Source organism: Leptodactylus fuscus, chromosome 4 (assembly GCF_031893055.1).
Source record: "Leptodactylus fuscus isolate aLepFus1 chromosome 4, aLepFus1.hap2, whole genome shotgun sequence".
In the NCBI taxonomy this organism is placed as follows: Eukaryota; Metazoa; Chordata; class Amphibia; order Anura; family Leptodactylidae; genus Leptodactylus; species Leptodactylus fuscus.
Genome location: NC_134268.1, coordinates 67964213 through 67978884, shown reverse-complemented (window position 1 = coordinate 67978884; position 14672 = coordinate 67964213). Strand labels below are relative to the sequence as shown.

Sequence of the window (14672 nt, the reverse complement as noted above, 5' to 3'; positions counted from 1 at the left end):
ACTAAATAGAAGAAAGCTGTTCCTGTACCTGTATTTACAGCTATAGATGTTTACTCTGCCCAAAGTACTGGGGTCATTTCTTATCATCACATTCAGAATATATTGCTGAGGGTCTTCATTGACATACTCAAAAATAAGAACATAAACGCCAGCCTGAGGGACTTTAATGCTAAAATGTAACTCCACCTGCAAAGATAAACATGGTAGATTCATTAGAGAATAGCATGTAATAATAATCTCATTTCACACACAAAGAGCCTCTTAAACAGCAGACATCAGATATATGCACTGTATGTATCTGTTTAACACTTGTATCAGACAGTAGATGTATATCACTGTGCTGGCAGATGTAGCAGTTGTGTATGTTTGGTCGATTGCTCAAATGTGTACAACTGTAGAGTGAGAATAACGTACAAGTCTACCTTACATATAATGTAGGCTTGCACGCCATTCACAGTTTTATTTCTTCTGGCCCCCTGTTCTCCTGATCGTGAGTATTCCCAGCAGTCAGACCCCTGCAATCCTTTATTCTCTGGTGGCACAACCCCTTTAAAGGAGTATATTGAGTAAAGCTGATACACTGCCATAAGCCTTGAGCGGCGTTTTTAGGAGGTGGCATCTAACATACCGATTTACTGGATACCACAGAAAGCATACCAACTATCGTAGACACTATGCATAGCAGAACAACAATTTTCCTTAGATCCTTTTCTTAATCCTTTAACTACACTAAAATGTCTTACAACCCCACATGTTCCCCATAACTGTGCCAACCACTCGATGCTCCCTCCTACTGATTTCAGCCACACAGTGCACTACTACGGTAGTACTATCTGGCCCCTGCTCCTGTGTACAGTACAGCTCCTCACTATACCTCTCTCTTGGATGGTGCTGTACATGAGAGTAGCCACCAGGAGGTGTTTATGTGTGTTATCATCCTGAGAGAATGGAGCTGCTACGTAATGGAGTTGATAGCTATGATTGGAACCCTATTTTTGCTGACAACCAGAGTACAAACATGTCCTAAGCATCGGGGGTGCATAGCCTTGGATCTCATATCCACTTCTGCTTTCATTATTTTGTTACCCACTTCTCAGCTTTTGCTATGGCATTCCACACTGGCATCAAAGCTGTGCTGATTACTTCCAGTCTGTGACTAGTAGTACATATAATGGGTACAATGTGTTCATAATGTACATTTGTGATCATTTGATACATCACATAATGCTGTACGCTTTGGCAGCTCCTGCCTAGTACTTTTTGCCAAAACATAATATCCAATAATATTGCCAAGTCCGTTTCTAAGTCAGTTTTTTTTTAGCAGTTTTGGACTTTTCCTAGTATAGGTGAGTTTGTAGGAGAATTTACACCTAATAAAAGATTCCTGAAATGCATGCAAGGCCTTTGCCAGAGTGTCTGGAATAGCCACTGCATGATCTCTCCGAACATCCTGCCTAGCAAGATTCCCCCGTGTCCCTAAAGAGGACGTAATCTACAAAAGACATTGTAGCGGATTTACTCATTCTTTCTAATATTTACAGATATCACATATTAGAAGATGCACTAAATTTATCAAAGTGCTTCCTGATATATCTGGTAGTTCTATAGTCACATCTGTTTAACTCTTACACTACCTACGGAATGGCTTATTTTCAGCAATAATTTGTTGCACATTGGCATTGACATTGTAAGACATGCCCCTTTCTTGTAAAACTATATTTCTTTCCTTCCAAACTACACTCTCTATCATGTTAGGTGCAAAATATCTCTAGAACACATAACAAATGTGGTGCTAGGCATGTATGCCAATTTTTTGATGAAATTTGAATTCAGGATTTTAATGCAGTTTAGTAAATCTTTGCCTTATGTTAAATTTCCCCACATTGAATTAGGCGGGCATTATGTTTGGCAGGAATCTATAGTCTGCTATACTTAATAATATAGTTGAGATAAAGTTATACAGATGTATACTGGTCCACAGTATACCATAATGGCACACTCTTTGGGCATATGTCTGGCTAGTAATGGGCAGGGTAACTTTTCTCAACATATAAAAAGAAAGCAAGGCTTGAACGGGAAGTGTGAACCTTACCTAAAATGGAACCCTGGAAATCTGTTTTCAACATATGCTACAAGTAAAACCTTTATAGAGAATCCTACTATATTCGAGAAGCGAAAAAAATAAAACAAGCCCTTTGTACCTGTCTTCCAGAAATGGCTGCCATTAGAGGATGTCCATAACTTGGCTGTCGAACAATTATTGGACGATTTTCTCCATCCTGTTCGAAATACTCCATTTCAGTACCATGTAGGCAGGTAAACTTCTCCAGAGGCAAATGCTGAAAAACTAAGCAGCTAAACAAAAAAGTGAAAAGTGTGAAATAATAATACATTAAAAATAACTCAGTAAAACTACAGCTACCTTCAACATGTATGGGTCTATGTACATAGTATTGTTAGGGATGAAGTAAGAATCTATCCCATATCTTGACATAGCAGCTCAGTCCCTTCAATTGAATGTGACTGAACTGTGATCAGGCCAAGTGATCTCACGTGGCCTCTGAAGTAGACGCAGCACTCAGAGAGTGACTGGAAACTGCTTTACATCTCTGCTGTATTCAGAACATGTCAGACAATAATAATAATTTCATCCTGTTAAATTCTGGAGACTTTTAAAAAGAACGGCTCCACAAAGGTACCGCCCATGAGGATCTAGAAGCTGCACTTTAACTGATCTGAAATGGTTATCTACATACTGGAATGTTTTGGGCATTGAACAATTTTAAAGAAAAATCTTAATAATAATGACGGAAAGAATTTTGATCACGTCAGAAGCATTTTTATAGTAATAAGGTTATGAAGAAGACTACAACACTAAACTTACTTTGCCCCAACGGGTCCGCTATAGTCACATGGCTGTGTAACCCGGAACTGTAGAATGGAGGCTTCATAGTAATCGCTGGGCAGCAGCACAAGATAATCCTTAAAGGAAAATTGTTTACACACATAATTCGTACATGCCTTTAATTGTGAATTAACAAAATATCTATATAAAAATCCAAAAGCATTCTGAATACCAATATGCGTTGCTTGGTAAGTCCTATTATTACTTCTCACATATTAGGTAGATCATTGTACACTGTACATTGTATTGGGAAATATTGCAGAAGACTAAGCAGGATGGGTAAAAATGCCAAAATTAACAAAAATAAATGTATGGAGATTTATTTTTACTGCTTTCATAATAAAAAGGAGTTGGTTGGCTGTATTACCCTAAGCTTTACAAACATGCTAGAAGTCCATCAGCACCACTATCACCTGCTGAGCAGCGCCATCCCTTTGTCTAGCACAGCCAACTCCCCTGTTCTACAATAACTTGTTTCTCAACATTACTGCTGATGGAGGAGTGAATGACCAAAATTGTAAATCAGCGTTCTACACTGAATAACACTGATCTACACATGAGCTAGTGAACTATATCATGCACAGGTGCACCAAAATGTGTAACCTGTTTCCAATACAATTATGGCTTATGCTATAATTTCCACCCATAATGTTCATTGTTCAATGTTCATTCTAACCTAGTGCAGCAGTCAGCAACCTCCATCACTGTAGGGTTTGAGAAACTACAACTCCCAGCATGCTCCACTTAGTTCTATGGGAGTTCCAAGCAGGACTGTGGAGTGAAGGTCATGGAGTCGGAGTCAGGAAAAAGTGACTGACTCTGACCCCGACCTCAAAATAAAATGCTTAATTATTTGTAATTAATTTTAATTACAATAATTTCATTAGATTATACAATTATTATTGTGGTATAATTAATTAGATGGATAGTTTGTAGAGTATTTACTTTCACGGGTTTATAATAGAGGATCTTTACGGCTTCTGACTGACCATGGCTGTCAAACTTTTATGAACTAAATGAATTCAGAGCAGGTGTCAAAGTCGGAGGCGGACTGGGGTAAACCGGAGGAGGTGAAGTCACTGGTCTGGCCTACCAACTCCAAAGTCTTAGCTCCAACACGGTTTTACAACAGCTGGAGTACTGAAGGTTGCTGACTAGAGATGAGCGAACACTAAAATGTTCGAGGTTCGAAATTCGATTCGAACAGCCGCTCACTGTTCGAGTGTTCGAATGGGTTTCGAACCCCATTATAGTCTATGGGGAACATAAACTCGTTAAGGGGGAAACCCAAATTCGTGTCTGGAGGGTCACCAAGTCCACTATGACACCCCAGGAAATGATACCAACACCCTGGAATGACACTGGGACAGCAGGGGAAGCATGTCTGGGGGCATAAAAGTCACTTTATTTCATGGAAATCCCTGTCAGTTTGTGATTTTCGCAAGCTAACTTTTCCCCATAGAAATGCATTGGCCAGCGCTGATTGGCCAGAGTACGGAACTCGACCAATCAGCGCTGGCTCTGCTGGAGGAGGCGGAGTCTAAGATCGCTCCACACCAGTCTCCATTCAGGTCCGACCTTAGACTCCGCCTCCTCCAGCAGAGCCAGCGCTGATTGGCCGAATTCCGTACTCTGGCCAATCAGCACTGGCTAATGCATTGTATTGTCGTGATGAAGCAGTGCTGAATGTGTGTGCTTAGCACACACATTCAGCTCTACTTCATCGGGCTAATAGAATGCATTGGCCAATCAGCGCTGGCCAATGCATTCTATTAGCGTGAACTGAGTTTGCACAGGGGTTCTAGTGCACCCTCGGCTCTGCTACATCAGATTGCTACATCTGATGTAGCAGTGCCGAGTGTGCATCAGATGTGTAGTTGAGCAAAACTGACTCAGCACTGCTAAGTCTCTGCATTCGTATAGGAATGCATTGGCCAGCCTTCGGCCAATCAGCGCTGGCTCTGCTGGAGGAGGCGGAGTCTAAGGTCGGACCTGAATGGAGACTGGTGTGGAGCGATCTTAGACTCCGCCTCCTCCAGCAGAGCCAGCGCTGATTGGTCGAGTTCCGTACTCTGGCCAATCAGCGCTGGCCAATGCATTCTATTAGCCCGATGAAGTAGAGCTGAATGTGTGTGCTTAGCACACACATTCAGCTCTACTTCATCGGGCTAATAGAATGCATTGGCCAATCAGCGCTGGCCAATGCATTCTATTAGCTTGATGAAGCAGAGTGTGCACAAGGGTTCAAGCGCACCCTCGGCTCTGATGTAGCAGAGCCGAGGCTGCACAAGGGTTCAAGCGCACCCTCGGCTCTGCTACATCAGAGCCGAGGGTGCGCTTGAACCCTTGTGCACACTCTGCTTCATCAAGCTAATAGAATGCATTGGCCAGCGCTGATTGGCCAATGCATTCTATTAGCCCGATGAAGTAGAGCTGAATGTGTGTGCTAAGCACACACATTCAGCACTGCTTCATCACGCCAATACAATGCATTAGCCAGTGCTGATTGGCCAGAGTACGGAATTCGGCCAATCAGCGCTGGCTCTGATGGAGGAGGCGGAGTCTAAGGTCGGACCTGAATGGAGACTGGTGTGGAGCGCTCTTAGACTCCGCCTCCTCCAGCAGAGCCAGCGCTGATTGGTCGAGTTCCGTACTCTGGCCAATCAGCGCTGGCCAATGCATCCCTATGGGAAAAAGTTTATCTCACAAAAATCACAATTACACACACGATAGAGCCCCAAAAAGTTATTTTTAATAACATTCCCCCCTAAATAAAGGTTATCCCTAGCTATCCCTGCCTGTACAGCTATCCCTGTCTCATAGTCACAAAGTTCACATTCTCATATGACCCGGATTTGAAATCCACTATTCGTCTAAAATGGAGGTCACCTGATTTCGGCAGCCAATGACTTTTTCCAATTTTTTTCAATGCCCCCGGTGTCGTAGTTCCTGTCCCACCTCCCCTGCGCTGTTATTGGTGCAAAAAAGGCGCCAGGGAAGGTGGGAGGGGAATCGAATTTTGGCGCACTTTACCACGCGGTGTTCGATTCGATTCGAACATGGCGAACACCCTGATATCCGATCGAACATGTGTTCGATAGAACACTGTTCGCTCATCTCTATTGCTGACCTCTGATCTAGTATATAAATATTATACAATAAGCTCCCCCTAGTGGTGGAAAAGATAATTTCATTCTATGTCTATAGAGTAGATGTGGCGCTCTGTGACAACAATCATAAGTTACTACCACTGCAAAACTTTTGAGGAAACGCAGCAGAAAAATAAACACCACATTTTAGCAAAGTGAATGAGAAACCTACTGCAGAAACAAAGTATTCCCAAGGGAATATACATTTAAAAAAAAATGCAGCATGTTAATTTTACCTGTAAATATGCAGCATTCTCCTCATAGATTTACAATATAAAAATGAAAAACACAGTGAAAAATACAGGAGTTTTTAGGATTGGCTTTTCTGCAGTTTTTCACGCTGCATTTTTTCTGCAGTGTTTTTTAGCTGTCTCGCTCTGTGTGGCCTTATATAAAAAATTAAAGGAATCAACATAAAATATTGGACATAAAGTGAAATAATGATATAAGTGTGAAGCTATTGCATCATCCACAAATCATGCAGTGAAACAATTTGGCGACATGTCTATACTACAGTTATATAACACCACAAATTACACACAATCTCTATAGAACTGCCTATGCCATATGATTCACCTAGTTGTGCTAGGACTTGTAGTTCAGCAGAGCTGTAAATTCTATAGTATAGCAATGTGTGTGGCGTGAGAGCAACAATCTTACCAATAGCACTCCTTCTACAGAAATTGTAATGATCCAGTTTCCAGGCACCAAAGAGAATGGCTCTGCAAAGCTTTTTCCTGGCACGGTTAGGAATGCTGGCTCCGTGCTCGGAGGGAACACAATGTCTTTGACGTCTAATGAACCTATAGATTACAGACAGACACTCTCTCACAATTTGAGATTTACGAGAAAAAAAAATTATTTTATAGACTATTAGGATAAACAGAACAACCTCATAACTTGGCTTATACTGCTATTGTTACTTTGTCTACAGTATATACAATATATTAATAATAAATCAGTGCATAAATATTATATTATAAATCTATATTGTTACACTTTACAATAGGATATCCCATGAAACTTTCTGTTATTTTTTTTCTGTTGTATTCCATATGAGAAGGTGCACTAAAGCTGCAGTGACTGCTCTAAGTGTATACAGAACTATAGTATGACTGTGCAGGATCTATCAGTAAAGAAGGTTCTGACAGCAACCAGCTATTTTTTTTCTTTTCATAAATTCTCTAAAAATGGAATGCTTTGTTGGTTGGTTGCTACTGCAACATCCCAGTGATATATATACTTGTTTGTATTGTATTTGCTATGTCTGTGCCACTGTAATCCTACTTTGTATATAGCTTCGTATATGTAACTATGTGCTGTCCCTTAAATGAGCTGGTCCATCTGGGATTGGGAGATAAGCGCTGATGGTATTGTCCAGACAGCAACGTTCTAGAGAGACAGAGGAGACAAGAAGTCTTCAAGCTATGACTAAGGTGACCAAGGTCCTTGAAACGCGTTAGCTGGCTTATCTTCTTTTTTCCTGAACTATGGGAATTTATTACGATTCATCATGCCTGTGACATAATCTGGATTTTTTATGTGAAGAAAAAATAAAAGCTATGTTTTAAAATAAGGGACACAAGGAGTGGAGCTGGATTCTTTGTTTGTTTTTCATGACAAGAAGTCTTCACCTAGTGTCCATATAGAGTAGATAGGTCCCATTCAGTCCCCCAAGATCAGGGGTGCTCACACTTTTTCAGCATGTGAGCTACTTTATAAACTGACCAAGGCAAAAGATCTACTACCCACTTCTTGTGGGCAGGGTGGGCGGGCTCGGGGCATGTCTGTGGGCGGGGCCGGGCATGTGGGCAGGGTCGGCGGAGCGTGAGTGCAGGAGACCAGTGGCCGCCCAGGGATCCCCGGTGTCTGCTTGTTCACAGTGCAGGCTGTAGCCCCAGCCTGCCAGTGAACAAGTAGTATGCCTTCAACTGTCAGAAGAAGCCTGGAGTTTTTGGTGCCATTTTGTGTAGGAATTTGGGACATATACAACACATAGAGTGCAGACCCTGCTGTGCCACAGGACAGACAGGGCTAACCTAGTTAGAGATAGTGGAGAGACTGGCATCTATACCTATAAAGTCTGCTGGAATCCCTGTCACCCCACATTCACAATGAATCTCTGAGTAAGACCTGTGCCTCCATAATTGTGGAAGCTGTTTCTCTTTGGCATCATTATCCATAATAATTCTCAACTGTTTCCTTGTAACTATGTCATTTACCCAAATGCACTGTTCTGGGCGCAGTAACTCCACCTATATCTTTCATTGTATTTTGTGCTTTGTATCAAAGTACATACTTTAACTGGGATTTGCCCATAGAAATATATTTATACAGGTGACCAAGAGTAATATATATATAAGAAATTACGATCAAGGCTTGAAATATGTGTCCTTTTTCTAGCTTTTGCATGGATCAAAAATATCCAACAACCTTGGGAGGCAATGCCAACTTTTATGGCCAATGCCTTAAGTCTGCCAAGGCTAAGTATTTCATTGGCAGCATTATACTGTAAACCCGCAGTATACGCCAGTATTATACACACTTATTTTATTAGATGAAACTGAGGCCTCACCTTTGCTTGAGCGAGATCTATGGGCTGTAATTCGTCCAGTTATTGCATTTACTTCTGGATTAACATATCTTAATATAATACGAAACAAGTTGAGATTGGATTTGCCAACGTTAACCGGTACCCTTACTTCATTCTGTTGGAATATAAAAAATGGGAATGTAAATTACATATAATGCATGCATGCATTATATATATATATATATATATATATATATATATATATATATATATATATATATATATATATATGCACACACACACACACGCACGCACACTATATAGAGTACGCAATTCAGAACTACAAACCAGTTTCTGGACACATGTAAACAATAATGAACCTGTGGTGCTTGCTGGACACCTGCAGCCCCTCCAAATAACCAAGCAGTCTGATAAGGATAGGGTATCAGGGAATGAGCTATAAAAAGAGTCGGCACTAATTCACTTGACAACTGCTAAATCTATTTGCACATAAGTGAGAAGATGCCAACCATGTATTTGAATGGGGGGGGTTTAATAGGTAAAGCTGTAGGCATAGCAATTGTTTCTCCATAGCTATTGAAGGTACATGGGCATCTTTAATGTGTCTGTCACATGGTAATAGGAAGAAGAAGAGGTCTACAGCATGGGTGGTCCCAGACTTAGAGCACCAGAGTGCACCCACCTGACAATAGAAAGCTCAATGAACATATTGGGTGCTGAAACTAACAGCACCAATTGCTTAGGAATGGTAATGCCTAGAGAAAAAAATTCCAATTGTGCCCGTCCAGACCATCACTCAAACATCTGCTGTCAGACTAAGCTGGAACCCCTAACACGCAAGTGTCTCCCTCACAGGATCTGAGACGTTGTAGATACGATTGTGCTGGTCAGAAGGGGTACTAAGTTTCATTAAGGAAATGCCGCTATGAGGCATACAGGGACTTATTAGACAATACATGCCCTGCTAAGAATAAGGAATATGTAAATAAGATCTCCTTGGTGGAAAGAGGAATTTGCTGTAGAACCATCTTATGGAATTTGACACTTTTGATGGAAAAATGAATCGTGGACTATGACTGGCAAAGTGCAATGAGGCCAAGTCTTCTCTGAGATGTTCAAGATACAAAAGGGACCATAACAAGTATTTGTACTATTATACTATTCATATTATTAAACATAGCTTTAGTCTCAAAACTTACAACTCCTCTGGTAGATAACAGAAGCCACAGAAGAAGAAATCGCAGAGTAACTGAGTCATTTCTTGTACAGGCATTTAGGAAAGTGAGCAGAGCATAGTAAGAAGATGAAAGAAGGTGCAGACATGCTTAGCCAGGCCTGGCTGGAAGGAGACAAAGTACAACAAGAGACATATGTGATTACCTAATCCTTTCAGTGGCTCGCAACGAGCAGCATGAACAGAGACAAAACAACTGGAGTCTGCAGGACTGCTTACCTTATTGTGTATAGGGGATATGGGATACTACACTGTATACAGACTTACTATAGGGGATATGGGATACTATACTGTATACAGACTTACTATAGGGGATATGGGATACTATACTGTATACAGACTTACTATAGGGGATATGGGATACTATACTGTATACAGACTTACTATAGGGGATATGGGATACTATACTGTATACAGACTTAATATAGGGGATATGGGATACTATACTGTATACAGACTTACTATAGGGGATATGGGATACTATACTGTATACAGACTTACTATAGGAAATATGGGATACTATACTGTATACAGACTTACTATAGGGAATATGGGATACTATACTGTATACAGACTTACTATAGGGAATATGGGATACTATACTGTATACAGACTTACTATAGGGGATATGGGATACTATACTGTATACAGACTTACTATAGGGGATATGGGATACTATACTGTATACAGACTTACTATAGGAAATATGGGATACTATACTGTATACAGACTTACTATAGAGAATATGGGATACTATAATGTATACAGACTTACTATAGGGGATATGGGTTACTATACTGTATACAGACTTATTACAGGGGATATGGGATACTATACTGTATACAGACTTACTATAGGGGATATGGGATACTATACTGTATACAGACTTACTATAGGAAATATGGGATACTATACTGTATACAGACTTACTATAGGGAATATGGGATACTATACTGTATACAGACTTACTATAGGAAATATGGGATACTATACTGTATACAGACTTACTATAGGGAATATGGGATACTATACTGTATACAGACTTACTATAGGGGATATGGGATACTATACTGTATACAGACTTACTATAGGGGATATGGGATACTATACTGTATACAGACTTACTATAGGGGATATGGGATACGATACTGTATACAGTTAGAAGTGGACACAAAACAATCCCGTAAGAGATCACGAAGTAGCAATACTATTCTATATGCTGACTTATATTCACACGTAATGAGCAGAACAATAAGATTTCATGAATGAATGAATACGAGATCACTCACAGTTTTATGAAAACAAGAATTAGCTATTTTTAACCTTTTTTTTATTCATGGTGTATTTATGATCATAATGGCTTGAAGCCAAATCACAATTGTTTCTTAAAGCATGCCTAACCCTTCAACAAACTGCATGAATGAAAAGTACAGTGTATGTATAAGGGCAATAAACGTATTTCTGGCTATTAAATGACTTGTTCTGCATTTTATAACAGTTTTCCTCTCTGCATGCTCCATCTCTCTAATTTTCAATAGTTTCAGGGCTTATTTCCTAAACTGTTGTTAACCCTATAAACCAGCACAGTGACAAAACTGTATAGTACAGAAAAACAACATATATTAATTACACCATCCATACTGCACAAATATACAGAATGTGAATATCTTTAGGTTAATGTACTTCATATAGTGAATAAACCTCATACAGCCTGAATGAAGATATAATGCTTGATATAGGACACGTTTACAAAGTACATTCTTCTGATATATCCATTGCTTAATATACAGCATGATCATAAAACACTTGTGAACTCGCGGCTAGCCGCACAGTATGCCAATAAAGTGCACCGATATCCCGTCACGGCATTCCGCTCCGGATTAGGCCTGAATGAATGGGAGTCTTGCACTGAAGATGCCGCGGCTGAGTCAATTGTAGAATCCACAGTAAGACGGGGCATGTCAATGGAAGCCCTTTTTTGCAGCGGATTTTGAGGCGGATTTCGTGTCAAAATCCGCTGCCAAAAGACTCTGTGTCAATGAGCCCTAAGAAGCATATGCAGCAAAAACTACATACAGGAGCTTTCTCTAACATTGTTACGAGTACATTTTTGAACACTTTCTACTGTACTCGAAGACTTATTTTTGGTAACTTTTGATGACGTTTATTGATACTAATGATTTGAGATGGGAAGTGTTATTACACAGTATTTGCTCACGTGTCCTATTTTAGGTACACCTTCATATAGCAATCTTTGTAACGGCAGTGTATCATCGTATTAGCAATGCTAATTTGACTTTTTACCATTTACAGTCGTGTCTCTCATTCCATTACTTTGTAGGATTTATAAGCTTCTAGATAAGACAAGATACACCAAATATATCCTGAGCAGATCCAACCTGCTTCTCTAGTACGTGAGAAAGATACCATATGAAACAAATTATATCAATTAAAGGGAGCCCAGACTAACATAGGACAGAGTTACAACATGTAAGTACATGAAATATAATACATAAATTGTTAGACACATTTTATAATGTGGGTTTGTAGCCTCTGTGGTGCCAGTGGCTGTAAAACTTGCTTAGTGTGACTTTTTTATGTTTGCATATTTTAATACAGCTGTAAAGGTACTGTAGATATGGACAACAGCAGGCTATAAAAATTGTTGTAGACTATTGCCCTATTAAGACTTCATCATAATCCCTTATACAGTAAAGTGTGGACAGAGGCTTAGATTACCCTACATTTGTACTATATTTCCGTCAGTTTTTAATAGATCCCTCATAGACTCAAGTCCATGAGGGCTCCATGAAAAGGGTGCCCCATGGATGCACATCGGCTCTGAAAAATTGATAGCTTCATCCATACTGACGTTTTCTCTTTGGCACCGACATGTGAATATTGTCTTAGAGACGTAGCTCTCTTACTTGTATTGAAGACATCTGTGCATATCCGCACCAGCTAAATCCTGGAAACTCTTGAGAATTATATCCAAAGCGAACAGGCCGACCGCTAGCTGTTGTGCCATCCTCAATTTCAAATTTCATTTGATGGAGGTCGGGAACGTAGTATTGTGGTTTAGGTCTGGGGGAAGATAGATTAGTGAATGGTTAAAGGGATCACCCAGTAAAATATAATTATGTTTAAAATGGCTCAACAAAGTGTACATACATTAAAAAAAAAAGTTATTAATACCGATCTGATCCCAAGTACAGGCATCTCCTAATAACTCATGCACACGACTGTATTACAGCTCCTATTTGGATAGAGCTATAATAGGACACCTGTATAGGACTATGGCGTTTCTACTGTACCTCTGCATGCCTCAGATTTCAGGTTTTCACATGAAATCTGTCAGATAAAATAAAATGATGGCATCTACATTGCAGTCTATATGTACATGCCAATTCTCCCATAGACACGCCATGGTGTAAAAAAACAAAAACTAAATTATTGCACTATTATTGCTATTATTGTCGTGTATTGCATTGTGATTTTATAGAATATCATCTATTGGTTTAGCTTGACAAGTATAAATAAACTAGTTACATGGTTACTTACTGGTTACATTGTTGGCCTTCAATGTTATTTCTACAAATACATTTTCCTGTTGACTCATCACAAAGATGACTGACAGATCCTCCAACATCGCACTGACAGCCTGTCACAAAATACAGAGCCTAATGTTAAGAAAACATTTCAGAATCTCCATGTCAGCAGTAGATGTAGATACCTGTCACCAGTCACTACATCATAATCTGTGTAATGCCCATGCAGTGAATCCACAGATAGGAAAGCTGAGAACAACCTTTTCTCTATTTTTCACTGTAGTTTGCTAAATTCCTGCCATGATATGACTGAGACATAGAAATTGCACTTGTATACTTGGGCAACATGGTGGCTCAGTGGTTAGTACTGGAGTCCTGGGTTCAAATCCTTCCAAGGACAACATCTTTGAGGAGTTTGTATGTTCTCCCCATATTTACGTGGGTTTCCTCCGGGTGCTCCAATTTCCTCCCACAGTCCAAAGACATACTGCTAGGGAATGTAGCTTGTGAGCCCTACATGGGACCATGACTGACAATGTCTGTAAAGCGCTGCGGAATATGATACAAATAAGCTAACTTAATAATAATGCTTATTAAGAGAGTGCACTATGGTGGGCCGGGATGGACTGTGGGGACCTGGCCTGACAAATTCACTATAATATCAGCCAGGAATTGGTGCAAATTCTAGTTTAGATCTTCTCTGGCTCTTATACCTTCCCATGCTCCCCCTTTGTTAGTTTATTATTCTCCTACTCTTTACTGCTTATGTATTATGATTTGGCAAGATGTGATAGTGGTTGTACCGGTATGAGAATACATCTTAATATACTTGATCTGTTGTTTTTGTCATTAGTTGCATTTTGTTACTACTGTAATGCATATGTTTTATGTGACGTTCATATGTGTGCCGGGTTAGTCTCTTCTTCTGGTCTATTTCAGGAGCAGAACAATGGAAAAAATGGTCCATATAATTCCCATCCCTCGGTTGAACTTGATCGACAAATGTACTATGCAACTATATAATGGCCGAGACAAACGGATCCTGAGGGACCCACTGAGTATAATGGGGTCTGTCCAGTGCCCATTGCATGTCCATTTTTCTCCCCTAAAATTGATGGTTGAGAAAGATGAGCTTACAGGACTTTTTGATGGCCTTTGTGTCAAAAGGTCAGATGTGTCTTATTGTTTTATACTTGAAACCATTTATAAAACTAGATTATACAAAAATCTACTCCAGCACCTAGCTGACAAAGGTTTGACTTTCAGGCACATGGAGGGCAGG

General features: G+C 40.0%; 1 protein-coding gene across 2 annotated transcripts in view; it reads right to left on the bottom strand.

Moving 5' to 3' along the window:
* The window catches only part of LAMA3 (laminin subunit alpha 3), a 166430-nt gene that overhangs the window by 62658 nt on the left and 89100 nt on the right, over nucleotides 1-14672 (bottom strand). Inside the window, exons 20-26 of one of the 2 annotated variants that reach the window (XM_075270593.1) lie at nucleotides 13404-13503; nucleotides 12770-12926; nucleotides 8630-8762; nucleotides 6715-6857; nucleotides 2885-2982; nucleotides 2202-2355; nucleotides 29-186 (exon numbers count right to left, since the gene is read on the bottom strand). In XM_075270593.1, the coding sequence (XP_075126694.1) occupies nucleotides 29-186; nucleotides 2202-2355; nucleotides 2885-2982; nucleotides 6715-6857; nucleotides 8630-8762; nucleotides 12770-12926; nucleotides 13404-13503 (943 nt within the window). The remainder of the gene's footprint in view (nucleotides 1-28; nucleotides 187-2201; nucleotides 2356-2884; nucleotides 2983-6714; nucleotides 6858-8629; nucleotides 8763-12769; nucleotides 12927-13403; nucleotides 13504-14672) is intronic. The other variant, XM_075270594.1, reaches the window with a different exon arrangement.